Raw genomic sequence first — 26,752 nt, forward strand, 5'->3', positions numbered from 1 at the left:
TATTTTCATAAACAAGACAATAAAAAAGAAGCGAAAAATTAGGCATAACACAAAAGCAAAAGAGATCAAAGATTCTTAGTTATAATGGAGGAATGAAATTAGGCTAATTAAAAAATTTAATGGGCTAATAACCCTAAAATGTAAAAGATATGCAAAGAATATAATCTTGATTTTATATTTGATATTTTACAAATATTTATTGATAAAATTTTAACAAGTAAAACACTACTTAATATATAAATAAATATGTTTAAAATTCACGGCTCGCGGGCTGGCGTCAAATGATTGCGGGTTGATCTACGAGGCCAGCAGACCAAATAAGGTTGGCTAAATAGCCTCATTTCTAAATGGACTGAAAAAAATTAAGTCCAACACCATTTACTTCAAGGGTTGGATTGGACCAGCCTAACGGGTCAAACCCATTTTGATAGCTCTATGTATGCATATGCAAAAAAAAATATCAAATAAAATTACAATTTCTCCACAATTAAGATATCCCAAAATTTTAGAAATTAGATTTACTTGCCTTCAAGTTTAGCCCATTTTTCAATTAAGTTATCTTTCTTTCAATTTGTTTGTGTTACTATTCTTTTTATTTCGTTTATAAAAGAATGTCTTACTACTTCTTAATAACTCTTCAATTATAATTTTACACATGACACGTTTAAAATCACAATATAAAAACGAAGAAAATATATATTTTTGCTAGTTACAAATAATTAATAAGTTATCTAAAGACTATTCCAAAACGAGTTTTTCAATACAAAAAATAATCAAGTAGACATTTGAGCCCATATTTTGGGCGGGCCAAGTTATAAACCCAAATTTGAAGTCTCATTTCCCGCCAGTTCGATATACATCACTGTTTTGACGGAAAACAATCTCCGGCAACGGAAGGATGCCGACGGTTTTTATCGCCGTTCAGTGTTGCGAATGCTCCACCATGCAGGTATCTATCTCTCTTTCTCTGTCTGTACATAGATAATGATGCTGTAACGATAAATCGAGGATTTTCAGGTAAAGCAGCAGAAGAAGAGTAGCAACAAATGGACCTGCGTGGTTTGTAATCAGAAACAGTCTGTTCGGAAAGTGTTCGCCCAGGGGTATAAGGCTAAGGAAATTCGCCTATTTGTTCAGAGTTTCAATATGTCTCGCCAATTTACGGATCAATTGCCTGTGATAGACAGAGAAGAAATTGAAACCCTAGATATCGAAGAGCAGAATCTAAGTCATGGAAGTTTGAAGAGAAAGGATTGGACAGAGTACCTTGATCCAGAAGAAGATGCAATTGGAACTGATGAAGTTTCAGGTAACTTAAATTTCTTATAGTACTGAAGATTTAAGAGTCTGATGAAGTTTATTATAGGTTTTTAAATTGTTCGATCTGGAAATGCAGGAGACGTTGTGGAGCCGAAGATTGTGACGGAGTTACCCAAAGAATTATTCAGAAGGCCTAGGTTGAACAACTACTCTGCTGTTGCAGGTAATTTCAAACCAGTTTTCTCAAAGCGGAATGCCAGAAAACAAAGCACATCTCAAGGTTACCGGAATGCACAAAACACAGGTAAACTCGATGGCTTCTTACATAGAGTAATTCAGAATCTAGAATTAGTGGATTCGTGAAACAAGTGTGATTGTATATACTTATGCATAATTTGAGCCAAAAACAATTAGTTCAATTGAACTCATAGAACCTGTCCTGGACCCCCCTATGGGCTATGGCACCTTATTTTAGTGCCTAAGCATAAATACGATGAGTGATTTTAGAACCAAATGATTGTAGAACGTACTAAGGTTGGAAGAGCTTTGAGTACATATAACGATTGGCAGGTGTTAAAGCAATTTGTTGAGTTGGTATTTTGAGAATGAAGATGATCATAGTTACGTCTTACAAAGACCTTCACCGTTTCCATCCAATTTTCCTGTTGGGAAACTGCATTTTGGAATTTAAGTAAGCCTGTTTTATGTTAAAAGACTGTAAAGATGTAGCCCCTTTCTCCGCGAGTAGTTCATTCACTCCTAGTGCCTACCATTTCTACATACTATTGAGAAAAGAGAGGTGGATCTAGGAGCTCAAAATTGGAGCTTTGACTTGCAGAAGTTGAACCAAGCAAACATCAGGCAACAATGGCATCGGTGATATCCAAGTGGGGAGATAATAGAACAACTCCACTAGACGTGTCTGCTCAGCCAGCAGCAAACAGTGTTTGCAAACTGAATGAAGGCATCAACTTATATGACAATGACAATTATAGAAATGAAGGAGAACTTGGTTATGGAATGTCAGTACACAGAAGTCAGCCAAAGACGGCCAACAAAGTCTCCAAATGGGCCGAGTACATAACTGAAGATGAAGATGATTGTCTCTCACAGTTTGCTAGTGGGAGAGGATTCACGTCTGAATTAAATGAATATATCATCCGAAATGACCATGACGATTATATAAATGGTGAAGGAAATCTTGATTATAGCAAGTCAGAAGAGAGATGTAATCCAAACACAACCAACAAAGTCTCCAAATGGACCGAGTACATAATTGAAGATGAAGATGATTGTTACTCGAAGTTTGCAAGTGGGAGAGGATCCACATCTGATGTCAACAGATGGAGTGGCAATACCTTTGAGACCTCATTGAAGGATCAAAGACTAGATGACGAAGAAATCCACCCCGATTTTCTCTAGGCTGACAGCAAGGGAGTAGTTTAGTTTGATTTAGTGTTGTATCTTTTTTATAGCACTGTGTTAATACAGTGGACTGTAAGACGTTTATAAGCTTGAAGTATGACTATGAAGCCGCGAAATACTGCAAGTTCTCGACATGAAAAGGAGAAGAGGAAATGCCTGAAAGTCTTCTAAGTAAACTTCATAATGTCAATTATCCCAGGTAAAGAAGGGACAGACACAACACACCTTTTACCAACAGATCATGTTTAAGATCAAAGGAGCTTTGTCATGTCCTTGCACATTAGACTGCATAAATATTATCCATCAGTGACCCTAAAGTTAGCACCAAGTTTCACTTAGACATGTTAGCAAGGCTGTTTATTTTAGACACCTCATGTAAGGTTTTATTGTGTCATTTTAACACTTTTTGCGCAAGAGTATGATACACTCGTTTATTGCGCGTGAAAAGCTTATTTAGCCATTTTTTAGTTATTTTTCTTCTTCTTCCCCATTTTCGGCCATAATTTTCCAAAGTTTAACTCCATGCATGGCGGATGCTACAAAATTTAAGAAAAGACGAATTTTAAGATTTAAATATTGAAATAATGATAAAATTCTTTTCTGGAGGAATTTAATATCGTCACATGGAAGAAGAAGATTTGATTTTTCATGCCTTCTTATTTTTTTCAGTTAATTTTAATGATTTCAATTTAGTTTTACTGCTTTGTTGTTGATTAAGAAGTATCCGGATTCATAATTAAATTTATTGTTCCGTGAGGAGTGATTTGGTGGGTTACGTCTAAGCTATTTGAATCGACCCAGATTGAATATTTTATTTTTTAAGAATTTCAATTTGATGACTTAAAGATTTTTACGGATATTATAAATATCCGAACTTTCATGTATAAGTTGAAAAAACTTTATGCCTGATGAACTGGGCTGCAAATTAATTTTTTTAATTGGTTAAAGATTCTTTTTGTATTTATATGGGCAGAAATGTTATGTATCATCGATTTGTTGGCTATCTATTTTTTATTTTTTTAAAAATTTATTATTTAATAACAATTTTAAATTTAAATAACAAATATCATCATTTAATGGAGCATTTTACATGTCATCCCTCGTATAACTTCGTTATTTAACAATGATTAAAATATTTTCTTTTGCAGGTGCGCATATAAACTCATATAACTTCATTATTTAACAATGATTAAAATTCTTTTTTTTACAGGTGTGCACTTAAAATAACTTGACCTTTAATAGGAGTTTTTGTATAGCCGTAGTGTTTGATATATTATAGTAAAACTTGATGAAATTAAAAATAATTAAAGGGGATTTGTCTATCACAAGTCTAGAACCTAACGATTATATTTATATTTGAAAAATATGAAAAAAAATATATTTATATGGTTTGGTGAACAGGGAGGTTGTTGCGGCCGAGGAGGCGCTGCTTTCTCACCTAAATAAAAATCTACGATTTATCTAAAAAAAGTAGTTTACAACTGTTCAATCAGTTTTTCATAATGTTTTATGTTAAAATAAGATGTGTTACAAATTCAGGTGCTAAAGGGTTAAAAAAATGTCGCAAAATCGGGTGCTGAAAACAGAACTGTAATCAAACAAAACAAATCCATCAATTGCAAACATGTCTAGAAAGTAACAAAAGATAAAATTAAAACATAATCAAGAGCAAAGTAAACTCCTAGAAGAAGTGCTCTTTGCTAAAACTTAAAAAACCTACAGAAAATGTCATTTAATACCCCATAACAAAACCAGGCTCCCTAAGTCACCCACCATCACCCCTTCCAAAATACGGGCCATTTTAGGGACGCTGTTGCTTCATTCATTGAGGGTGAGTGATCCAAACTTGTCACCAACACTAGCTGGCGCTACGCGAAGAACATTCATAGCCTCGGAGACTTTCTCCTTAAGATCATCAGGGGACTCAATGAGATGAAGCACCTCAGTCTGATCCATCTCAAGCAACATTCCAGTAACTTTACCAGCATGATCGCGTTCAATGTGTTCCACTAGTGGAAATAACTGCTCTCCAAGCATCTGCAACACAATGCCATGGTTAAGCATTTGGAAACAAGGAACAAGTAGGCTCAAGTTTGACGTACCGCATGCTGATCTTCTGGAGAAGCAAAGGCCAATGAAGAAGCAAGTGTTGACGGTGGAACTGGGTTAGAGCGTTGAATATCCAAGGGAGGAGCTGTCATAGCAGAAGAAGCATCAAATGGTGCTTGCATAATTGATCCCATCATACCTTGAGAGATGCTAGGATACATGCCATTTCGTCCGTTTGGATTGAACCTTCCGGGGTTCCACTGCATAGATTAATAAAAAGCTTAAACAACTCAACTATCAGCCAAAATTTTTATCATAATAATCTTTTAATCTAGGGATATACGCATGAGAAGTTTGCGCTTACTTCACTTTGAACTGGCATTTGGAAGTGATTGTTATAACTCTTTACAAGAAAAAACAGTTTGAATACGTCCTAAATTAAAATGTATGAAGTTAATAAAGAGAAAGAATATGCACCTGCTGCTGATGATGAGGAGTTCCTCCCCTCCTTCCACCAATACGTCCATGTTGTCCTTGACGCTGAAACTGATAGGGCAAGAGGAAATTTGGACCAACACCTGGACGAAGTCCGGGCATGAATTGTTGCTGGTAGCCAAATCCAGCAGCTTGAGGTGCTACAGCTTGACCAAAGTAGACCTGTGGAGGAGCAAGTCGAGGTGCCCCAGTGTGATACCCAGGCATACCTCCAGGAGGAGGAGTCATTAGCCCAGTTGGTCGCAGCTGAGCAAAATGTGTCTGCTAAAAAGTAAACATCAAATTAAGCAATGAACATCCATAATCCAATGATTGTAACATAAGTTGCAAAGAACATGTCCATGTAATATCTATCATATTAAAGGCACGATGAACTGGAAGATGCTCTCTGTGCTTAGAGCAGACTCTTGAGTAATATCTACCTAGAAAAATACATTGAAGCATCTAAAAACTTGAATCTTATGAGAAAAAATCTGGTGTACGATACCTGTAGCCACACTCTTCTTTCATCCTTGCGCTGGGCAACAGCGACAAATAAAGGTTTCCTTCCTATCAACTTGCCGTTCATCTCATTCAACTGAAACAATAATAAAAACAATTTAAGCATACATACATTTGTCTCTTCAAAAGCAAGCAACACAAGGTAGATTAGATAATTTGGACAACTTACTGCTCGTGTGGCTTCCTCTGGGGTGGAGAAGGCAACAAATCCAGAACCCTTGCTACTCCCTTTTGCATCGCGCATCACCTAATAATAATTTCAAATTGATATGAGAAACACGAAAACAAACTTTTCCATAGATGACAAGTACTTAAAAAAATTAACACGTTAGGCACATACCTTGCAGGATGTTATGGTTCCATACTCTACGAATAGTTCTTTCAGATTTTCATCATTCACAGTGTCATCAAGATTTTTCAAATATAAGTTAGCACCTTTTAGTTTCTCAAATCGACTAGCTCGTTCTTGTTCAAATTTGGCTCTAAGATCTGCTTCCCGCTCTGATTTCTTCTGTGCTTTGCCAACATACAGAACATTTTCATTCAATGAACTACCATTCAGTTCTTCAACTGCAGATGCTGCAGCATCCCAGGTCTCAAAATTAACAAACCCAAAACACTTGGATTTCCCACTAGAGTCTGTCATAACTACAGCACTGGTGATGGTGCCGTACTTTTCAAAAAGTTTCTTGAGATCTTCATCACTAGTAGATTCAGGTAAGTTTTTCACATAAACATTTGTGAATTTTTCACAAACATTTCCTCTCCTTTCTTGACCACGAATGAAGTAGCCAACATACACTTGCTTATCATTTATCAACATACCATTTAATCGATTGATTGCTTTCTGAGCAGCTTCATCCTGATCAAACTGTACAAAACCATAGCCTTTTGATTGACCATTACTATCCACAGCTACCTTGCAGGACAGAACTGTTCCAAAGGCACCAAAAGTGTCCTGCAAAGCCTTGTTATCTATCGACGAGTCCAGGTTCTTAATGAACACATTAGCATAGCCGCTCTTCCGCAAGCTAGGATCTCTGTGAGAGAACATTATCCTCATAGGTTTTCCATTCACTTGAGTAAAATTCAACAACTCCCTTGCAGTAGTAGCTGCAACAAACAAATTACAAAAACAAAAACTCATCAACACCCATAAAGTATATTAATATAAAGTATAAGTAGACAATAACCTTTACACATCCCAAATTAGATTGCTATTTAAAGACATGTACATTTTTTTGTGAACTCAAGTGAACTTTAACAGTGTTGGATGAACTAATGAAGGTACAAATTGACCAATTTAATTCAATTTCCATTTGAAAGGGTGCAAAACACATATTGCCTATAGTCTTTATAATTTATAAACTAAATCAGACAATGCAGTAAAAAAATATAACCTATGCATAATTAATGCAAGCATTAGAAATACACTTTATTTAGCTTTAGAAAAAGAATAATAGATACCTTAACTTTGTGTATTAGTTTGTTTGGTACACTTTTTAAACACTATGTATAACTAATACACGAAAAATTCATGATATTAATTATACAAAGAGTATTAATACATGCATTAACATGAATAAATACATATTTGCCAATCAAAATCTTTTTTACTGTACAAACAAATATTCTTTTAGAAATTATTTTATAAGTATTATTTAACTATGTACAACTAATACATGAAAATTCATGGTATTGATAATACAAAGAGTATTAATACATGCATTAACATGAATAAATACATATTTGTCTATCAAAATCTTTTCCACAGTATAAACAAATATTCCTTTAGAAATTATTTAATACATAGTATTTGTAAACACAAAAATCAACACAGCATAAGAAATAATAAAAGATAAACTAATATCAATCTTACTATATTCAGCACAATTCTTATGCAACTCAGTAATTATAAAAAGGCTGAAAATCATAGCATAGCAAAAATATAAACTCATCACCACTAATACACATATTAATAGTTCTAATATGTATATTGAGCACAATTCTTATTGAGCACAATTCTTATGCAACTAGCTAAGTTAGTAGTTATAAAAAGGCTGAAAATCATAGCATAGCAAAAATATAAACTAATCACGACTAATACACATATTATTTGTTCTAATACGTATGAATAATGAAAATAACGATACATGCAAATAAACAATTCAGTGTATATAGATAAAATAATATAAAATAGAGAAAGAGAAAAAGCTGTTATACCATCTTGTGTGGAAGTGAAGTTTACGTAAGCGTAACCAAGGGACGCTCGCCGTGATTGATCTCTGCAAACCCTAACAGACAACACTGGTGCAACCTGATTAAAAACTTCATACAATTGTCCTTCATCTACCGCCGTATCCAGATCTCCGACGTACAGCGAATATTGACCAGCACCACCACTACCCGTTCCTCCCACCACATTCGGAGAAGGTGGTGGCGTTACTCCAACAGCCGCCGCCGCCGCCGACGCTGTAACAGCCGCCGGAATTTGTACTGTAGCCGGTAATTGAGGAACCGCCGCCATATCAATACTGATTTTTATCACCGATCGAAAAATCAGATGAATGTGCCCTAAATAAATAAATTGAGAATTGAGTGAACAAAAAAAGAGAAGAAAAGATCGCCGCTAAGCGCAAACGATGAGTGATAAAATAGTGGGAGAGGGGTTTATATATGAAAAGAGATTGTGGGCCCCAATTATGAACCGGTATTTTAAAGGCAGCGATTTGAGGTGGGGCCGCACGTGCGCATCTAAAATATTTCATGCTAAAATAAAATTTAAATATTTAAAACTTATATAAATAATATTATAAATTATAATTTTTTACATACAAATAGAATGAAAAAGATACCTGACAGAGTATAAAAAAATCCATAGAAAAATTGAAGGAAAAATAAAAATTACCTGATTAATAATATATTATATGTACAAGTGAAAGATCGAATAATGTTACAATGGATTACAAGAAGAGGGTTTACAAAGAAGAGGTTGGAGACTTTGTGTAATTAAGTTAATAATTCTCTAACTAAGCCACGCTATTTATAATACTAACCAACCAAATTAAACTAGAATTAGGAATTTCTTTAACTAATATAAATCCTAATTCAACACAATTAACTAAATACCATAAGTAACCAATTCTAGATTATTAAGAATTCCTATAATTAAATTACTATAAGTAATAAATCCTAAACTAGTAAGGAATTCCTGATTTATCTTCTAAGTTTTCTAGCTATAATATACGCTATCTTTTGAGTAATATTTGATTTTCAAAAAATATTTATATTGAATTGAAATAGCTAAATAAACTATAAATTATATTCATTGGGGTAATTTCTTAATGAATTGTGATTTTTGTTAAATAGATGCTTATTTTTGTAAAAGACAAACAAATTTTATTTTGATATTTAAACTTAGTGATCTTAAAATAAAAAATATGTGAAATATATTAAAATTATCTTTTATTTTGTAATATTGAAATAGCGTCCCTGAGTTGCAAAAGAAAAGAAGTGAAAGATGTACTTTCTTAAACAATTTTTTTAATTAAAAAAGTCAAGAAAATTAAAAGAGAAAGAGTGTGTTAATACAGAAAACAAATTCGAAAGAAACAATATGCACACAACTCTATTTTTCCCTTGAGTCAGAATAATTCGAAACAAAAAAATTAAGCAAAAATATGGATTAAATTATTACTTGCCATAATAGTTATTTATTGTACTATTTTGAAATATTTTTAATAAAATTTATTCATTTTTATAAAATTAATAAATGATTTCACACTTAATTCATGATTTACCTAGGATTGTTCTAAATCGAATAGAAATTGATAACTTGAATCGAAAAAAAGTTATTAATTTATCAGTATTGGGTTATTAATTTAGCGGTTTTAATAATATTTTTATTATTATCGGGTTATCAATTCTTAATGATTTGGGTTTTTTTCTTTACGGGTTAATCGATAATCGGATAGTAAATTAAATATAATGTCCTTGACTTATAGTTTGGTTTCCTACTTTAATTTTTTGTTGTCTCAAACACTTGGTTATTCTACTACGTAAAAATGTTTGTTTTAGAGCATGATGTAACTTGTGAACTCATGTGCATGGTTTATTTTGGGTTGACACCTTGTTACTAAGTGATTTTCAAATATATATATTTTTTTATCAAATTTTAATGGTTAAATCGATAACCGAACCGAAAACGATCAGAAATTGATATATCAATAACTGATAAGTCAATGTCTTAATGGTAATATAAGGATTTAGCATCTCTACAAATCGATAATCAATAAACCAAAACAATAACCCTTAAAAACGAACCAACCGATACACAACCATAATTTACCTTATCATTAGTTATAATTATATCCTACCACATTTTATAAGATATTATATCTATTATATTTAAAGAGTGATAGAATAAAATTACTCTTTTATTTGATTTTTTTTAAAAGTGTGTAAAATTAGTAAACAAGTATTCCCTACGTTTAAAAAAAATGATCTCCTTTCCTTTTTAGTATGTTTCAAAAAGAATGATCTGTTTCTTTTTTTGGTAATAATTTTTCACGTGACATTTTAAGATCACAATATTAAAGGGCAATTTTTTGTATTTGACATAACTTTAATATAGTACCACATGATCAAAAGTCTTTTTTATTTTTTTAAATTTCGTATCAAGTTAAACTAGATTATTCTTAATAAAACGGAGGAAGTATCATTAAACATTGTGATAATCTTTTTTTTATTTTTTTAAAAAAGTCAAAGCGTGTTCTACTCATGGATAGAAATAGAATTTCGAGCATTTTGTGATTATATGCACCCGTTTTGTGTAGCTCCTTGAATTTGTGCTAATAATATACACAATGTTGACTTTTCGATAGTTCTTTAAATTTGTGTTAATAATTATAAATTTATACTAATATTTGTCCACTTTTAATCTTTATAATTTTTAATTTTAAAGTTAAAGTATAAAATTTTTTATTAACATTTTATAATATATATTTTTATCATATTGATATGTAAAAAAAATTATAATTTGTAACACTTTTTTTTATAGCTTTTAAATATCTAATTTTTTGTTTAATATTATCGAATTAATATAATTTAATTTAACTTTAAAATTAATTAAATTAACTTTCGAAAGATACAACATGAAAAATAAAAATGAATGGAGAAAGTACCATTTGACTTTTTGATAGCAATGCAAATTTTGTGCTAATAATTATTATTCCTTTCGTTCCGTATTAAATAAATTTTTTATTAAAAATACTTCGTTTATATTATTTGACCACTTATTAAATTAGAAAAGAATTAATTAGCTTGTTTTTCATTATACTCCTACTATTAATATGGCCTTTGTAAGTGTAAACAAATTTCAAAGATCAAAATATTTTTTTTCAAAAGGTCAATTAATATGAACAATAGATAATATAGTAAAATTGATCGATCTATCAATGATTTATTAATTATCGTGTAAAATAGTAAGTATTCATCTAATATGAGATGGAAGGGGTATAAATTTATATGTACTATCAATAATTGTAAATAAACCAAATAACAAAAGACACGTGAAGACAAAATTTGAATTTAATTTTGAATTATTCATTATTGTTACTTATAGTATTTTTTTTACGTAATTTTCAAATATATAAATTTCATTTAAAAAATTGAAGAGTCAAAGCGCAAAATTTTCCATCAAACTTAATCTATTTGACCCTTAAAACAAAAAGTGTCACGTAAATTGAGTGTATTACTTGTACGATTGCATAAACTTTCTTTCTCTTTCTTTTTTTTAAAAAAGAGTTAGTGTACAACATGAATCTTTCGAGTAAATTGTATATTAAAATTCTCAAAATATCAAAAAGATTTTATATCTAAAATTTGAAAGTGTTTAAAAAAAATTTTGAGTAGGTCAAAACTGAATTAGAAAGAAAGCAACTGTCCAATCCAATGTGAAGACAAAATATGAATAAATTTTAGTAAATTACGTTCAAATTTTCTTCAGATTGACTTTTCTCCGTTTAATTTGTCATGATTTTATAATAATGTATTATCTAGTTTATTAAAAAATAATAATTTTATATTAAATTTATAAATATATATATTTTTATAGCATTCAAACATTGTATTAGTTTTTCCCACTTCATAATCTTCTAATATTCTACAATAGAATCTGTTAGATAATATATTTTTAAAATTTTTACTATTCCAATATCATACGATTGAAATTAGTAAGATATAATGATTTGAATGTATTTGTTGTACTTTATATATAATATTTTTACGTGAAATCAATAAATATGATACATAAATTAGTAAAATATAATGATTCTGATATGTTCAAATTAACCTTCATTAAATCTTATAACCATTCTTTAAATTAATAAATTTTAATTTATCAATTAAATAATATTTTTATAAAATAATAAATTTTTGTGGTCCCCACTATATTAATTTATATACTCCCTCCGTTTAAAAAATGATGATCTAGTTTGACTTGAAACGAATTTTTTTTTAAAAAAGAAAGACTTTTTATTCTTATGATTCTAAATTAAAGTTATGTCAAATGTACCAAAATGCCCTTTAATCTTGTGATTTTAAATATGTCACGTGAAAAAATAAAATTAAAATATTACCTAAAAAGGAAAGGAATCACTTTTTTGAAATAAACTATAAAAAAATAGGATTATTTTTTTAAAGAGTTTAACTACTATCCACCGACGGTGGACAAAAAATTATACGGGCATATTATTTTTGGAAATATTTAATTTTTTTAATTAATATATTTTAATATTATTAATATTAAAATAAAAATAATAACAGAGTGTTATATGGTAACTTGAATTATAAATTAATTGTACAAATTTAATTAGGATTCTTATTTGTCTTACCAAAAATAAAAAATACATAATTTCTTGTGTTTTCTTATTGGAAAGCACTTCAATCCTTCAAAGAAAATCATTGCCAACATATTTTTTTTTATAAGAACCTGTACTTGTTGCCATTGAAGCAATACTAGCAAAATATTAATATGAAACTATTCCAGAAACATAAAGTGCAACAAAATCAACATATTCAAACTTATAAGAGTAAGCAAACAAAATCAAACACTATTAAATACGGCCCATGATTTAATCACAATTGCATGCTTGGTTACAAATTTTATTCTTTCGGTGAAAATTTTTTGTTGCTATATGTTGTTATTGCTGCTGCTATGTATCAGAGAGTGGAGTATCCTTGCTAACATATATGAAGGCATAAAAGAGTAACTAATTCACTATGAATAAAAACACAATCAACAAAAAAAACTAAAGCTAAAACTCTGAATTATTGTATGTAAACTTAAAAGAAAAAAAAGTCTTGAACAAAAAATATCCCTGGATTTATATTCTGCCAAAGAAAGAAAACAGAACAAAATGAATTTTGAATAATTGTCTCTCTAGACATCCTTTATAGTTTTAAATTCCACAAACTCCAAGTCACCTTGTAGATTAGAAACCTCTTTGATATGGATACGAAGTTGCTCTCATCAAATCCTGAAACAGTAATTGTTTACAAATGCATATATGCTATAAATAAAATACATACAAGCGCAGTAAAATAAACCCACTATAAATGAGGTTGGATATGAATCAGCACGACCACTTTGCCCTTCAAAAGGTTCTGAATATGCTGAGAATTCCTTTAAAAATGATTAAATAAAAGAAAAATTTGTTAGCTAAAAAGAGAATGATACATAAGAATAAGTCTTAGTCAAAATTCACATAATTTATCAAAATAAAACCTTACCATTGTAGGATCTGCATTAATGATTGTTTCCCTGCTATTGAATTCCTTTTCAACATTAATGTGTGAACTGAAAATTAAGCAAATAATTGAAATATGTGATTTATTCAATGAATTCACATTAAATTAAAGATCAAACTATAAAATTACCTTACTCCTTTGCCTTTTTTTCTGATTTTGGTTTCTCTTTTTGATTTCAGCGAAGAGCTTCTTTTAACCTTCTGAGAACTTTCTAAACCACTTTTCATTCTCAAAGAACGAGGACGTCCTTTAGTAGCCACGCATGGAGGGTCAAGCAAACTAAATTTTTCTCTTTGTTCACTTGAGTTCAAATCATTATTTGACTCGTTAACTTGATCATCACAAACATTATCATTATCCTCATATGGAAGTTCATCAAGTTCTTTACTTAGTTGCAACAATTTCTGATATGTAAATTTATAATGCTTTTCTGAATGAGTAGCTCGTTCAGAGAGCCCAAGAGAATGTGTCATAATGTTATTAAACCATATAGTAGAAGACTTCAGATTATACGCAAGCGATCCTGCACTTGAAATGTCATTAGCTTTTTCTGTAGTTGCATACCTTGTCCATCGATCCAATAAATAACATGGTGGAAGCGAGTGAATCTGTTTCTTTATAAATATCATAAGCACATGTCTACACAAAATTCCCATGAACTCAAACTTATGACAAGAACAAGTAGCATTCTTTAATTCAAGATTCAACCTAACAATATATGTCGGTGTTTCTCTCTGAAACAAATGCACTTTATAAATATGTATCCCATCCTGAACCTCAATTTTTTCTGAAATAAATTTTTGAGATTGAATTAACTCTTCTTGAAATTTTTGGAATATTTTTCTGGTATATATTTTGGCTGCTTCATCCTCCATTGGATATAATGTTTTCAAGATAGCCTTTGAATGCTTTGTCTTATAATCCTTCTCCCTTACTTTGTCATACCTAGCGTCAACAGCTTTATCATATTGCGTCACAAATACACTCATTGGCGTACTAGAGTTAAGATAATCTTTAAAGTATTTATTCATACTTTCACTTCTTTGAGTTGTTGACATTCCAGCACAAAAAGTAGTTCGCACATATGCTGGAATCCATTTCTCGCGAATGGTGTATATCTTACGCAACCAAATATGCTCTTCTAAATTGTACATTTTCATTATATCGATCCAAGCAATTTCAAATTCCTCAGGAGTTGTTGTACAATGTAAACACTTACTAAACTTATTTTTAAAATCATCAAATGCATGAAAAACATGACTTAGATATTCAGGAATCTTCTTCTCAATGTGCCACATACAAAAATGGTGTGCACTATTCGGGAACACCTTTGCAACTGCATTTGTTATTGCAGCATCTTGATCTGTGATTATTGTACGAGGGGAAATACCAAACATTGCCTCTTGCCAAGTATGAAGTAACCACTGAAAAGTTTCTTCCGTTTCATCCCAAAGAAGAGAACATCCAAATAAAATGGATTGGTGATGGTTATTAACTCCGGTAAATGGAACAAAAGGCATCTTATATTTATTTGTCAAGTATGTAGGATCAAATAGGACAACATCTCCAAAATTCTTGTAAGTTATCCTAGACCTAGCATCTACCCAAAAACAATTAGCTAAATGACCCTCCACATCCATTTGTATTGCATAAAAGAATCCTGGGCTATCAGATTGTCGCTTTTGAAAGTATTTCAACATCAATTGTGCATCTCCTTTCTCAAGACAATTTTGCCTTTTAGTGCTCAAATAATTCTGAATATCTCGTCCAGTTATATTGAGATTCTCTATGCCTTCCGCCTGAGTAGTTAACACTGATGCGATTTTACTTGGACGAATACCAGAATTATTTAAGAGATCAATAAGATTTTTTTGAGCCTCTGATTTTTTTCTTTTTGATCGCAAGAATTTCTGACTATTAGGAGAAGCAAGTTCATGATTATGATTCAAGACAAGCCTAGCTATAACCCACTTTTCTTCTTCTTTCTTTGACATATATATCATCACTTTGCACCCCTCTCTAGTCTCATCTCGTTGCTTATTACTCTCAAGACATTTTTTTGAACGAAATCCTTCTTTTGAACAAACAAACTCTTGACCAATAATGGATTTATCTTTTCTTGATCTACTAATTCGATTTTTGCGCACACTAAAACCATTACGATGAGCATAATCAAGATAAAATTTAAATCCAGTATCAAGTGATTGAAATTCCATACCGATGTAAGGCTCTCTTAATTCTTGCTCACCTAGTTGAGGAACAAAAGATACAACTGCATTCATGTTGCTTTCTATATCCTCCAAGGAATCTTCAATTCCTTCTGCATTTTGCTCTTCTAAATTAGAGATTTCAAAAGTTTCCTGCAATACACAATTATTAGATATTAGACTGATAGGGTAAGTTAGCTTTAAAATTTTAAATATTTTTCATGGCTAATGTATTGAACTTCTTCAATTTGCTAAAAAGTTCTTAAACGTATTCTTTAAATATCTTCATCACTACAAAACATAAATTTCTTCATACATTAAAACAAGAATATTTCTTTGAAACGTTTATTCATGTTGCGAAAAAGACTTAATAAGTTATGTAAAAAAAGATATACGAGGAAAACGCTACCATGATAATTGTTTCAAATTGCTTCAATGGTGGATAGTTGGTTGCTTCAATGGTTTATGTAGAAAAAGAAGAACGTTAATACAACTAAGAAAACACAAGAAATTATGTATTTTTTATTTTTGGTAAGACAAATAAGAATCCTAATTAAATTTGTACAATTAATTTATAATTCAAGTTACCATATAACACTATGTTATTATTTTTATTTTAATATTAATAATATTAAAATATATTAATTAAAAAAATTAAATATTTCCAAAAATAATGTGCCCGTGTAATTTTTTGTCCACCGTCGGTGGATAGTAGTTAAACTCTTTTTTAAAATAGTGGGAGTAGATTTTACTGTAACAGTACGGAAAAAAACCGTACCAAAAATTGCTCTATCAACTGTCCAATCCAATGTGAAGAGAAAATTTGAATGTAATAAACTAAAATCTCTACTAACGTTTTTCTTGTTGAATGAATTTTCTTCGGATTGATTTTGCTTGGTTTTATTTGTTATGATTTTTAAAGACAATTTTTACATATAACAAATAAAAAATTTATATTTGTATGCTATAGTAAAATTCGTATAATTGTGCTCCATAGCAAACATAGAAACTGTATAATTCGCTATACATATACATTTGAAGCAAATTGTATAAAACGAAGTGTATAAAACAAGAAAGAGAAAGACATTTGGGAAGAGAACTGTATAAAAATGAAGTGTATAAAACGAATGGTATTATTATAAGTATAGAACGATCATATACAATTTGAATTTCTATAAAATGAGAAAGTAAAAAAGACAAAAGAGACTTGACAAGGAATATATAAATGAATTGAATTGTATAAAACGAGAAAGAGAGAAATTAGATACAATTTGAAAATTGTATAAAACGAGAAAGAGAGAAAGACAAAAGAAACTGGGCAGGGGATTATTTTTATTGTATAATTACAAGTGTATAGGACGAAAATATATGTACTTGCATGTGTATGTACAATTTTCTCACGCTTTATACAAACAGAAACACAATTTATACATTTCGCTTCTGTTTGTATAAGTGAGAGAGGCGAGGGTGGCGAGTGAGATTTGGGAGAGTGGCGAGCGAGGTCTGGAAGAGGGGAGAGAGGGAAACAAAAATATATGTATTTATACAATTTTCTCTACTTTATACAATTAGAAACAATTTTTATACACTTGTGTTTGTATAAAAAGTGAGGAAGTGAGCGAGAGATTGGAGGAGAGTGGCGAGCGAGATATTTGGGAGAGAGACGCCTGACAATTTTTTGCAAACGTTTGCTATGGAGCACAATTAAATCAAACCATAACTACTCCATTCATTTTAGGTTATTAGTTTGCTATTATACAAAATTTTCTCATTTTTAAATAACTAGATATGGCCCGTGATATCATGGGCCAACAAAGTAGTTATTTTTTTGATTATTTGAAAATATACTCTAAATATAAAGCATGTTAATACTATATTTGCATAAAATACTATTGAATATCGAATGTAGAGATTTTATTTTGAATTTCATGCTCTGCAATTACAAGTAATTAAATCCATTTATTAGTAAAGTATATCAATTCCCGCACCATCGAACTCCCATAGTAATTAAGAATCGGATTTATTGGATAGAGAAAAAAGGCAATATGGTAGATAACACTGTTTTTACAATGAAAATTTTTACAAAATATGATTGAAAATGTTATGCTATAGCCGTGATTCAACATTATTTGTCAATGTTAAATGATACAAAAATAAAATTTTTGGTCCGTAATGTTGTTACTTTTATTTAAAGGTTGGTCCGCCCTTCGTCTTCACCTTTCTATACTCTTGCCCATGTAGAAATGGGTCCAACAATCAACAATTAATTAAATTATACGTCATTTGTAATAAAAGATTAACACATTTTTATTTGTTTTCTGATATTCTCCCTTTATATTAGTAAAGTAAAGTAAAGATAAAACAAGCCTTCAATGCCACAAAGTTAATTTAATCGAGATTTAAATATATGTGTGAATTAATCACAGATTTACATGTATGAGTTTTGTATGATCTATTCCATCAACATATGCATTTGATACTGCTATATCAGTGTAGATGATCAACTATTCAGTTTTAGACAGAAAACTATGAAGCCTATTTCTGCTTTGTTATATTGTAGATGGAGACAATATAATCAGCACAACTGAAACACTGAAGGTGAAATAAAACATAGCGAAAAATATTAATTGTAATAAAAAGATCATATAAGTCGAATAAAGAAAATGAAAAAGCTTCAAATTTCTACAACTACGGCCTCTAAGAGCCATAGTAAAGAAAAATCACCGAAAGCTATTGTCTATAAATAGTTGTATTCTTCACAAAAATAAGAAGAAAATAGTTTGACATATATTTTCTCTTAGTTTGTTCATGTTCTTATTTTAGTTTACTGTTATAAATTAATTAGCTACTTATTTTATAACAATTTTAAATATATATATAAATCGTCATAACATAAGTTCTCCAAATTTGATAGTAAAAGGGATATAATATAATATGTGGTCTAATCCTACCCAATTTAGAATTTTAAGAAAGTAATCCTATTTCTTTTCAAACTTGTTATTGACATCTATATATACATACGTTCACAATTTATTAACCCTTAGCTAAACCATAAACACAATACATCTTTCATTGATAATTGATCATGGCTGGTGGGAACTTTATGGGTGCAGATGAAGGGGGTTCTGAGTACCCTGGGAAGTTGACACGTTACGTGGCCCTTACTTGTATCATGGCTGCAATGGGAGGGTTGATCTTTGGTTACGACATTGGAATTTCAGGGGGAGTTATCCTTTTCTCAAACTCTTCTTCCCTTCTGTTTATCGCAAAGAGGCTCTCGATACCTCCACCAATCAGTATTGCAAGTTTGACAGTCAGTTGCTCACTCTTTTCACTTCTTCTCTCTATGTGGCTGCTCTCATCGCCTCCTTTGTCGCTTCTTTTGTTAATAAGAAACACGGCAGAAAAGTGACCATGTTCCTTGGAGGTCTCTTCTTCTTGCTTGGTGCCCTTCTTAATGCTGCTGCTGTCCACATTAGCATGCTCATCTTGGGTCGTATCCTTCTTGGGGTTGGAGTCGGATTTGCTAATCAGTCAGAACCTATTTATTTATCTGAGATTGCTCCCTACAAGTACAGGGGTACATTCAATGTTCTCTTCCAATTGGCAATCACCATCGGGATCTTGATAGCTAATATCGTCAATTTCCTTACTAACAAGATCTCTGCTGGTTGGGGCTGGAGGTGGTGCAGCTGTGCCAGCATTAGTTATTTTGATTTCGTCCTTGTTTCTAGACGATAGTCCCAGTTCGCTCATCCAAAGGGGTAAATCAGAGGAGGCAGAGCAACTCTTGAAAAAAATCAGGGGAGTTGACAACATCGATGCTGAATTGAAGGACCTCGTGGAGGCGAGTGAAGCATCTAACAAAGTACAACACCCATGGAAAGTCCTTCTCAGAGTCAGAAAGTACAAACCCCAGTTGATTTTATCGACTCTGATTCCGACATTCCAGCAGCTAACAGGGATTAACGTGGTCATGTTCTATGCTCCCGTGCTTTTTCAAACGCTAGGGTTTAAGGCCAACGCTTCCCTCATGTCCGCTGTCATCACGGGGGCTGTCAATTATTTCAGTGTACTGTACAGACAGGTATGGAAGGAAAGTACTTCTTCTCACGGGTGGCGTGTATTCCAAGCATTAGTAGCAGGTGGAAATTCGGAACTACAGGGGTGCTAGACACTGTTTTGCCTCAAAGCTACGCAAAATTAGTGGTTCTGTGCATATGTGTATTCGTAGTTGCCTTTGCATTCTCATGGGGTCCATTGGCATGGTTAATTCCAAGTGAGATTTCTCCGTTGGAAGTTCGATCTGCAGCACAAAGCGTCACTGTATCCATGAACATGTTATTCACGTTTGCAGTGGCACAAGTTTTCTTGAAGATGTTGTGCTGGATGAAGTTTGGGTTGTTGCAGTCTTTGTGTTCATAATGACTCTGTTTGTCTACTTTTACGTGCCCGAAACGAAGAATATACCGATTGAAGAGATGTCTCGAGTGTGGGGAGAGCATTGGTACTGGAAGGATTACATGGATGCACAATCACCTGCAAAGGAAATCGTCTAGGATTGCCACATAGTTTATTGTTTTAGGATAGCCATTTTTTTAAAACTATAATATAATATTATCTCTGTTTTTTTATGTTGTTGAATTTCTTGTTAATTTTACATACGAGTGTTCTTTATGTGCAATATATTCGAGTTTTTTAATTTCTAATTACCTACCGTGATAATGGAATATGGGTATATAATATATTAGTTCTGGACACTTGCCTTGTAGCAATATACTTGGCATTCATCACTACCAAATATGTAGCAACAAAAATTTATTACTTACATGTTAATACATATTCTAAAATATTAAATATATAACACCATTTTTATTGTAATAAATATATGTTAAATCAATTTTCGAGAGAAGCAAACCCCATCCCTGACGTACCTCACGAGTCTGCGCAAGTGCCATCAGATAGATCGAAGATTGTCGTCTTTATCATCCGTGAAGGTGATGAGGGTTGAATATGTCAATTATTCTGATATCAATGAGAGTTGAATAGGTGTTATAACAGTAACCTATTACTGATATTTCAAGGACAATTACTTGTAAATTTACAAATTTCCAATATTATAATATAAGAAAAAGAAGTTTATTTAGAGAAGACCATAAACTGTTGAAGCAGAAAAAGCATGCAAGCAATGACAACGAGCACAAGAAGAGTAAAGCCATCACAAAAGCATCAAAAATTAAAACATTTGATACAATCATGTATCTTAAGTACAGAGTGCAAAAAACAACTGACCAAGATCAGTTGCAAAATAAGGAGCAGAGATAAAGATGCTCAGGCCCCAAAATTATATCAAAAGCTAATTTCTTGGTCAGAACTCTTATTATTCAGAAAGGCAGCCTCTTGGATGTGTCTGGTACAACTACATTTTTAGGGATATTAAAATTTATGTTCAAGGGTAGCACAAGATCAACAAGGTGCAAAAGGAAAATAACAAATGTCATTTTCTAAATGAAGTTTCTGATGTCCAAAGACTTCACAGTGGGCATCTCCTCATCCTTGAACTCCTCCCTGCGAGTACAGAGGATTCAAATTCAAAATCTGCAAAAAACACAAATAACACAACATACATGTAGAGGTAAGAGAATGAGCAAGCAAAGCCCCATTTATTACCTCTTCTTCTGAGTTTCCATAGCTTCAAGAGCATCCTTTTTCAGTTCTTCTAACTGTGCCTTTGCAATCTTCAGCTCCAACTGTTCTTCGTATTTTGGCATCTCTTCTTTACGAATGCCAAGCCTAGGGCATTAATAAAAACATTGATGATCAATTACCTACATAAACTCTAAATCATATATCATCTGAATCACAGTGACCTGCTGAGTAAAATAGGCCACAGGTCTTTAGGATGCTAGTTTTGATCATTCACAAACGAGCAACCAACTGCTCCTCAAAAGTTAATAGAAAATTAAAAATTTAAACACTTGAAAATAGAATCAATTAACGTCTGAATACGGAAGCTTACTTCTGGTTGATCTTATCAAACTCAGCTTTAAGAAGAGCTATTCCCTTTTCGTTGTTCCTCAGCAGTGGTTTTTTTAATTCTTTCTCAACTTTATCTAATGCTGCCATCTGCAAATCCTCTATACCTTGAGAATCAATGAGGCCTCTCCTGCGCAAATAATAGATGAAAAAGAAAGGGGAGTGAAGAAGTGCTGATGCATCTTGTGCCTAAAGGACGAATAAAATGTCTGTCTATGAGAGGCATGGAACAAGAGAGGAAAACACAATTACTCAATAAAGCAATAATTACTGGTAATATGAGAAAGCAGGTTTGAAATTAAAGCACATAGCCGCTTTCTTGCACCAAACCCATTATTGAAGTTAGTAAAATTGCAACATTAGGAATCATGTTCAGATTTCAGAATTCATGGTAGGATACCGCCTCATTATTTATTTACTAATTGATAAAGAAGCATACCATCTTATTTTTGTAAATACCAAAAGCATGTTACTTGATAACTCACATAACTCATGAAATATTATACTAGCAGGTAAAAGATAAGCATTAAAATGCATACTTCACACGCATCTCCTTCAGTTTCAACAAATATGTTCGGGCATCTGGAATTTCATGTGTTTCTACTTCGATGTTGAACTTAATAATTTCAGACTCTGATAAGAGATTAGCCCTGCAAACATGGGAAATTATAACATAAGTAATTGATCAAAAAAATATGGAAACTAACCAAATAATGCAGCATGCATATCGATAAATTAAACTATGTACTGTTTGGCCATGCAATAAAATAGAGGTTACTACCTTCAGGTACATGAAAATAACATGTGATTCTTGATGAATTAAGGTAGTATAATGTGGATCAACGTAAAAGAATTACTGGGACACCAAACAAAATAAACAAGGACGGACCTATTTTCACATTATTAATAGATGGTTTACAAACTAAATATGGTCCATCTCCAGCAAGCATCAAAACGTAATGGCAAAGCACATTAATGGTAACAAGAACTAAATTTAGGAATAGCCAGCGTTCAAATGAACAGCTGAGTAGGATGTTCAATATGAATCCTGAGCCACGTGCTATCAGAGTTTAGGTCAGCCACCAAGTGCTGAACTGTTTCTCTGGTATTTACAAACTAAAAATGAACTTCATAAGAAAAAGTTAGATATCCTACTTTTGTCTAACAGACTTCATGACTTTTGCATACTCAGATACAGCAGCAGGATCTTCTGGATCTATGGTGATCTTCTCCTTTCGTAGGACACCAATTGCTGTCTCAAGCTTGTTCTTAACCTCATAAAAGATGTCCTTCAATACCTCTTCATAAGCACACAGAAAGTCAGTGTCACAGCAATGCAACAATACACAGATTCAAACAACATTGCAATAGTACAAGCCCAGTTTGATTGCCAGAAAAAATTCAACATACTATTACCAAGACAGACAGAATTATTAGGTCAGGTGACAAGACACTAAGAGGACAGTTTTGATCAGGCCTGACACGAAAAAGAATATAGCATTTCTAAAACACTAACCCATTAGGGATTTTCTGGCACAAGATTTCCCTAGTTAGTCGAAACAAATAAATGAAGTTGAAGAAAAGCTATCTGAAAGCATACACTATCAATGGAGAGACAGGTGAATTAGATACCAAGACCAAACTAAAACTCTATATTGGTACTTTTTTTTAAATAATGGAAACTTAAACTCTATATTGGTCCTGCAAACACCTATCTAGGAGCATAAAGTGTCTTAGTGTTGAACTACTTCATTGAGATAAAAAGGATACCAGATGCGTCTTACATACAACTTATAATGAGGAAAAGCATTATGCTATTAGAAAAGTAGATGAGACTTAACTCATGCAGCTAAAGGATGGTGTTGGCGGCAATACTCAATCAGAAAGCAACAATTAAGAGCAGAATATCCATACACAGCATGCACATGCATAGGCATTCTTAACAAGTTCCAAGGTAACAAGAATCCATGATGGTGTTCCTTAGTCATACTTCCACCTTATTTTAGTCTTGTTTATGCTATTAAATCTAGGTTAAAATACTGAAGTTACATTAAAAAAAATACCAACAGAATTACCACATAATGAACAAAGCAGAAAATATATTAAAGCTGATTCCTTCAAAGTTTCTGAGTTCTGATACACAGACAAGATAAATGAAAAACAAAATGAAAAAGAAACTAAGTCAGCAAAAAAAATCACGATCATCAAGTTTCAGCAAAGGTTGTCTCTTCAAGCAAGTATCAATAAAGAACATCCTGAAATACTTACGGTCTCCCTTCAGTGTAGTGGGGGCAGCAGCTTCTTTGGCAAAGGAACGAATTGGAACTGCATGCTCGGGTCGAAGAACAACCTGACCAGCGCATAGCTGCAAAACTACATTTATTAATCGGAGTAGACATCTGGACAAGGTACATATTACACAAGCATATCCAATCACATCTACATCCCAACATTTTACTGAAAAATTCTGTTTCAGACCTAGACACATCCTAACAGCTCAAAGAAGGTGTAGCCTAAATTACTCAAAAGCTAAATGACCACATAGAGCAGCAGAGGTTGTTCTCCTAACCGCCACTTCCTTATGGACGCGTGCTGTTCAAAGGAACAACATAAGTAGGCAATGGTAGGAACATCAAATTCAGCTCCTAAGTGATAATCGACAGATAGAATCTTTCCCCGAAGAAAAAACACAACAGGAGGAAAATAAAAAACATAGAAAACCAAATTTATTTCCTAAAAGCAAAAAAGAAGGTGATTAAAAACCAACCAGTAATGAAAACAACAAATATTCTTTTGAAAAGGGTTATTCAATCAATCATGCGTCAATCTCAAGAAGGCAATAACAATCTCAATGAAACCTAAAATGTGCTTAATCCTAAGGAACCACAATTATAAATCCGATTACATTTACTGTGCCAAATGCATCTCTCTTAAATCCAACTAAATTCAGTTCAACCGGTCAAAAACTACACTCCGCACACAACAAATAATGAACATTAACCCTTTAATCCGCAATCAGATCAAACAAATCATGAAACATAACCATTCGCCGGATAAAAAAAGGGGAAAAAATCGATTAGATCCAATTGTACCTGGCGAGTGGATCTGGATAGCAAGCGAGAAGCGAGTGCCATTGATGAAATTCCAAGTGAAGCGATTTCTCTATCGGAGTGTTCGTTCACCTCTTGAGGAGAAAGCTCTCTGTTTTCGTTGAGTGTGGCTTTTGATCTTGACCTAGTACTGCTTCATTTCAGCTTTCAGAGGGACGAGGGCAAAAGATATTCTACGACGTCGTTGCTCTGTTCCTACTCCTTTATTATTGTTTTCCCCCTCTATACTTTTGCCTTTCTTTCACATTTGGCACTCAACTTTGTATTCTCACACTTTTCATCCCCACTTTTGGGGTCGTGTTATTGGTGAGATGAGGAATTACTGTTTTGAGATATAGATTGGAAATTAGTTTATTCTAACATTTAGATGGATTTTTTTATTTTGAGATTAGTTAATCTCATAATTAGGTAGTATTATTTTCTCATTTTGAAGTTGGATAACAATTTCAAAATTATTATTTCGAGGATTGAAGACAGAATGATACATTTGCCCTTCTTTAATATTTTTCTCCCAAATTTTTTTAACAAAGACAAGATTAAAATGGATAAAAAAAAAGTGTTGCCAATTTATCTATTTTAAACCAAACATGTGTTTTATAGTATATATCATTTTTAATCCAATGAATTGACCAAAAATCTATAAATAAAAGTACATACACCAAATAATTTCATTATTATTATTATTACATTGGGGCTTTTGAAAACAACCTCTGTATCTCCACGAGGTAATAGTAAAGTATGTTAGATTCTACCTATCTCATATTTTACTTGTGGAATTTCTGTATGTTATTGTTGTTGTCGTTGGAAGTCCATCATTATCTATTCTAAGGTTGCTTATCAGACGGACCCGACGAATAATTTCGCTTAACAGTCGATCTATCGGATATCGATTTTAAATTTACTAATTCAATAGACAATCTATATGATATTGGTTAGTTTAGTAACAGATTATCAATTATCAAATGGTTATCAGGCGATGTAAGGGTCCTGACCAAGTAACTCGACATAGGCACGGTGGCGACAAAGAATTGATATGAATAACTTTGTCAAGGGCCAAAGTGCGGATAGAATCAATCATGCCTTGCGTGGTCAAAGTGTTGGAATGGTATAATGGTACCAAATAATGCTGGAAAGGCAATGTCAAAACATGAAATGGATGTTGACAAGGCAACATACCATTACATGGCTTGGACACTGACCTGCATTGATTGTGGACGAAGTTTGCATGCGAAAAACACCTGGTCTGATCAACTGCGGGGAAATTGAGCTGAGCTAAATTGAATCACATGCAATCAAATGTGAATAAAACGCAACAAGAAAACAAGGAATGACACGAGTGGGTTAAAATTTAACATGGCCAAAGCAAGGCAGCGACAGAACGTCGATAGTGCACAGGCATGCAGGTGGATTCTGGTGGACTTTGATGAGGCAATGACTATACAATATTTAGACATTGTATTGGAGCCAAAAACATGGAGGGAAAATGCAGCAAATGATCGAAATTCAGTCAACCAAGTCACGTGCCAAGCACATGCGGTGGTTACCTTTTTGTAACCGCTTGTGTCCAAATTTGTTGTATCTCTTGTATGCTTTTTGAATTCGAATCTGAATGTTTCTTATCAGTTGGGAATGTCAATTGAATTATACTTTAGTGGGATGATTGTTTGACAAGTGTTATACATGTGTCACAACACTATACAATGTAAAACACAAGGCTGACACATGTTCTATAAATGGACAACCTAGTGTGTTGGACGAATATAGAAACTAGGATAGAATTGTTATCCTAAGGGTGAAATAAGGAAGATTAAGTCTGGAATTTCACCAAGATACTAAGAAGAAAAAACGTGAGGATTTTGA

General features: G+C 32.4%; 4 protein-coding genes and 1 pseudogene across 5 annotated transcripts; 2 read left to right on the forward strand and 3 right to left on the reverse strand.

The window, feature by feature from the left end:
• The first annotated feature begins 782 nt into the window (after positions 1 to 782).
• Positions 783 to 2,825, forward strand: LOC101264413 (uncharacterized). The gene is made up of 4 exons (XM_004253220.5): positions 783 to 949; positions 1,018 to 1,309; positions 1,397 to 1,564; positions 2,099 to 2,825. Exons 1-4 carry the CDS (start codon positions 899 to 901, stop codon positions 2,680 to 2,682), a joined length of 1,095 nt encoding a protein of 364 aa, XP_004253268.1. The 5' UTR covers positions 783 to 898; the 3' UTR covers positions 2,683 to 2,825.
• Positions 2,826 to 4,276: 1,451 nt separating this feature from the next.
• Positions 4,277 to 8,766, reverse strand: LOC101264108 (polyadenylate-binding protein 3). 2 transcript variants are annotated; one of them, XM_026028835.2, is made up of 8 exons: positions 8,639 to 8,766; positions 7,954 to 8,304; positions 6,071 to 6,843; positions 5,900 to 5,977; positions 5,717 to 5,806; positions 5,212 to 5,493; positions 4,788 to 4,994; positions 4,277 to 4,722 (listed from the first exon to the last, which is right to left on the reverse strand). In XM_026028835.2, the coding sequence occupies exons 2-8, from the start codon at positions 8,255 to 8,257 to the stop codon at positions 4,504 to 4,506; spliced, it is 1,953 nt and encodes a 650-aa protein (XP_025884620.1). In that variant the 5' UTR covers positions 8,258 to 8,304; positions 8,639 to 8,766; the 3' UTR covers positions 4,277 to 4,503. The 2 variants fall into 2 exon arrangements, with proteins under 2 accessions (XP_025884620.1, XP_004253267.1); XM_004253219.5 differs by lacking the exon at positions 8,639 to 8,766 and having other exon boundaries at positions 5,212 to 5,490; positions 7,954 to 8,383.
• A 4,326-nt stretch (positions 8,767 to 13,092) lies between these two features.
• Positions 13,093 to 16,371, reverse strand: LOC138347922 (protein FAR1-RELATED SEQUENCE 5-like). The gene has a single exon (XM_069296533.1). It carries the CDS (start codon positions 15,819 to 15,821, stop codon positions 13,665 to 13,667), a length of 2,157 nt encoding a protein of 718 aa, XP_069152634.1. The 5' UTR covers positions 15,822 to 16,371; the 3' UTR covers positions 13,093 to 13,664.
• A 2,315-nt stretch (positions 16,372 to 18,686) lies between these two features.
• On the forward strand, positions 18,687 to 20,390 carry LOC101263801 (sugar transport protein 12-like; annotated as a pseudogene).
• A 566-nt stretch (positions 20,391 to 20,956) lies between these two features.
• Positions 20,957 to 25,162, reverse strand: LOC101262000 (probable ATP synthase 24 kDa subunit, mitochondrial). Its single transcript, XM_004253213.4, has 7 exons — positions 24,875 to 25,162; positions 24,051 to 24,147; positions 22,938 to 23,082; positions 22,322 to 22,432; positions 21,766 to 21,912; positions 21,417 to 21,539; positions 20,957 to 21,314 (listed from the first exon to the last, which is right to left on the reverse strand). The coding sequence occupies exons 1-7, from the start codon at positions 24,914 to 24,916 to the stop codon at positions 21,251 to 21,253; spliced, it is 729 nt and encodes a 242-aa protein (XP_004253261.1). The 5' UTR covers positions 24,917 to 25,162; the 3' UTR covers positions 20,957 to 21,250.
• Positions 25,163 to 26,752: the final 1,590 nt, after the last annotated feature.

This window comes from Solanum lycopersicum, chromosome 4 (genome assembly GCF_036512215.1).
Source record: "Solanum lycopersicum chromosome 4, SLM_r2.1".
NCBI lineage: Eukaryota > Viridiplantae > Streptophyta > Magnoliopsida > Solanales > Solanaceae > Solanum > Solanum lycopersicum.

Bases quoted from the DNA above. Each gene is read 5' to 3' on its own strand.
- LOC138347922 (XM_069296533.1), bottom strand. From the start codon at position 15,821: ATGAATGCAGTTGTATCTTTTGTTCCTCAACTAGGTGAGCAAGAATTA.
- LOC101264108 (XM_026028835.2), bottom strand. From the start codon at position 8,257: ATGGCGGCGGTTCCTCAATTACCGGCTACAGTACAAATTCCGGCGGCT. The intron at 5,978-6,070 runs GTATGTGCCTAA...AATTATTATTAG, and splicing joins GAACCATAACATCCTGCAAG to GTGATGCGCGATGCAAAAGG. The intron at 4,723-4,787 runs GTACGTCAAACT...ATTGTGTTGCAG, and splicing joins CTCCAGAAGATCAGCATGCG to ATGCTTGGAGAGCAGTTATT.
- LOC101262000 (XM_004253213.4), bottom strand. From the start codon at position 24,916: ATGGCACTCGCTTCTCGCTTGCTATCCAGATCCACTCGCCAG. The intron at 24,148-24,874 runs GTACAATTGGAT...GTAGTTTTGCAG, and splicing joins TATCCAGATCCACTCGCCAG to CTATGCGCTGGTCAGGTTGT. The intron at 21,315-21,416 runs GTAATAAATGGG...CTGTACTCGCAG, and splicing joins ATGGAAACTCAGAAGAAGAG to GGAGGAGTTCAAGGATGAGG.
- LOC101264413 (XM_004253220.5), top strand. From the start codon at position 899: ATGCCGACGGTTTTTATCGCCGTTCAGTGTTGCGAATGCTCCACCATG. The intron at 950-1,017 runs GTATCTATCTCT...GAGGATTTTCAG, and splicing joins GCGAATGCTCCACCATGCAG to GTAAAGCAGCAGAAGAAGAG. The intron at 1,310-1,396 runs GTAACTTAAATT...CTGGAAATGCAG, and splicing joins TGGAACTGATGAAGTTTCAG to GAGACGTTGTGGAGCCGAAG.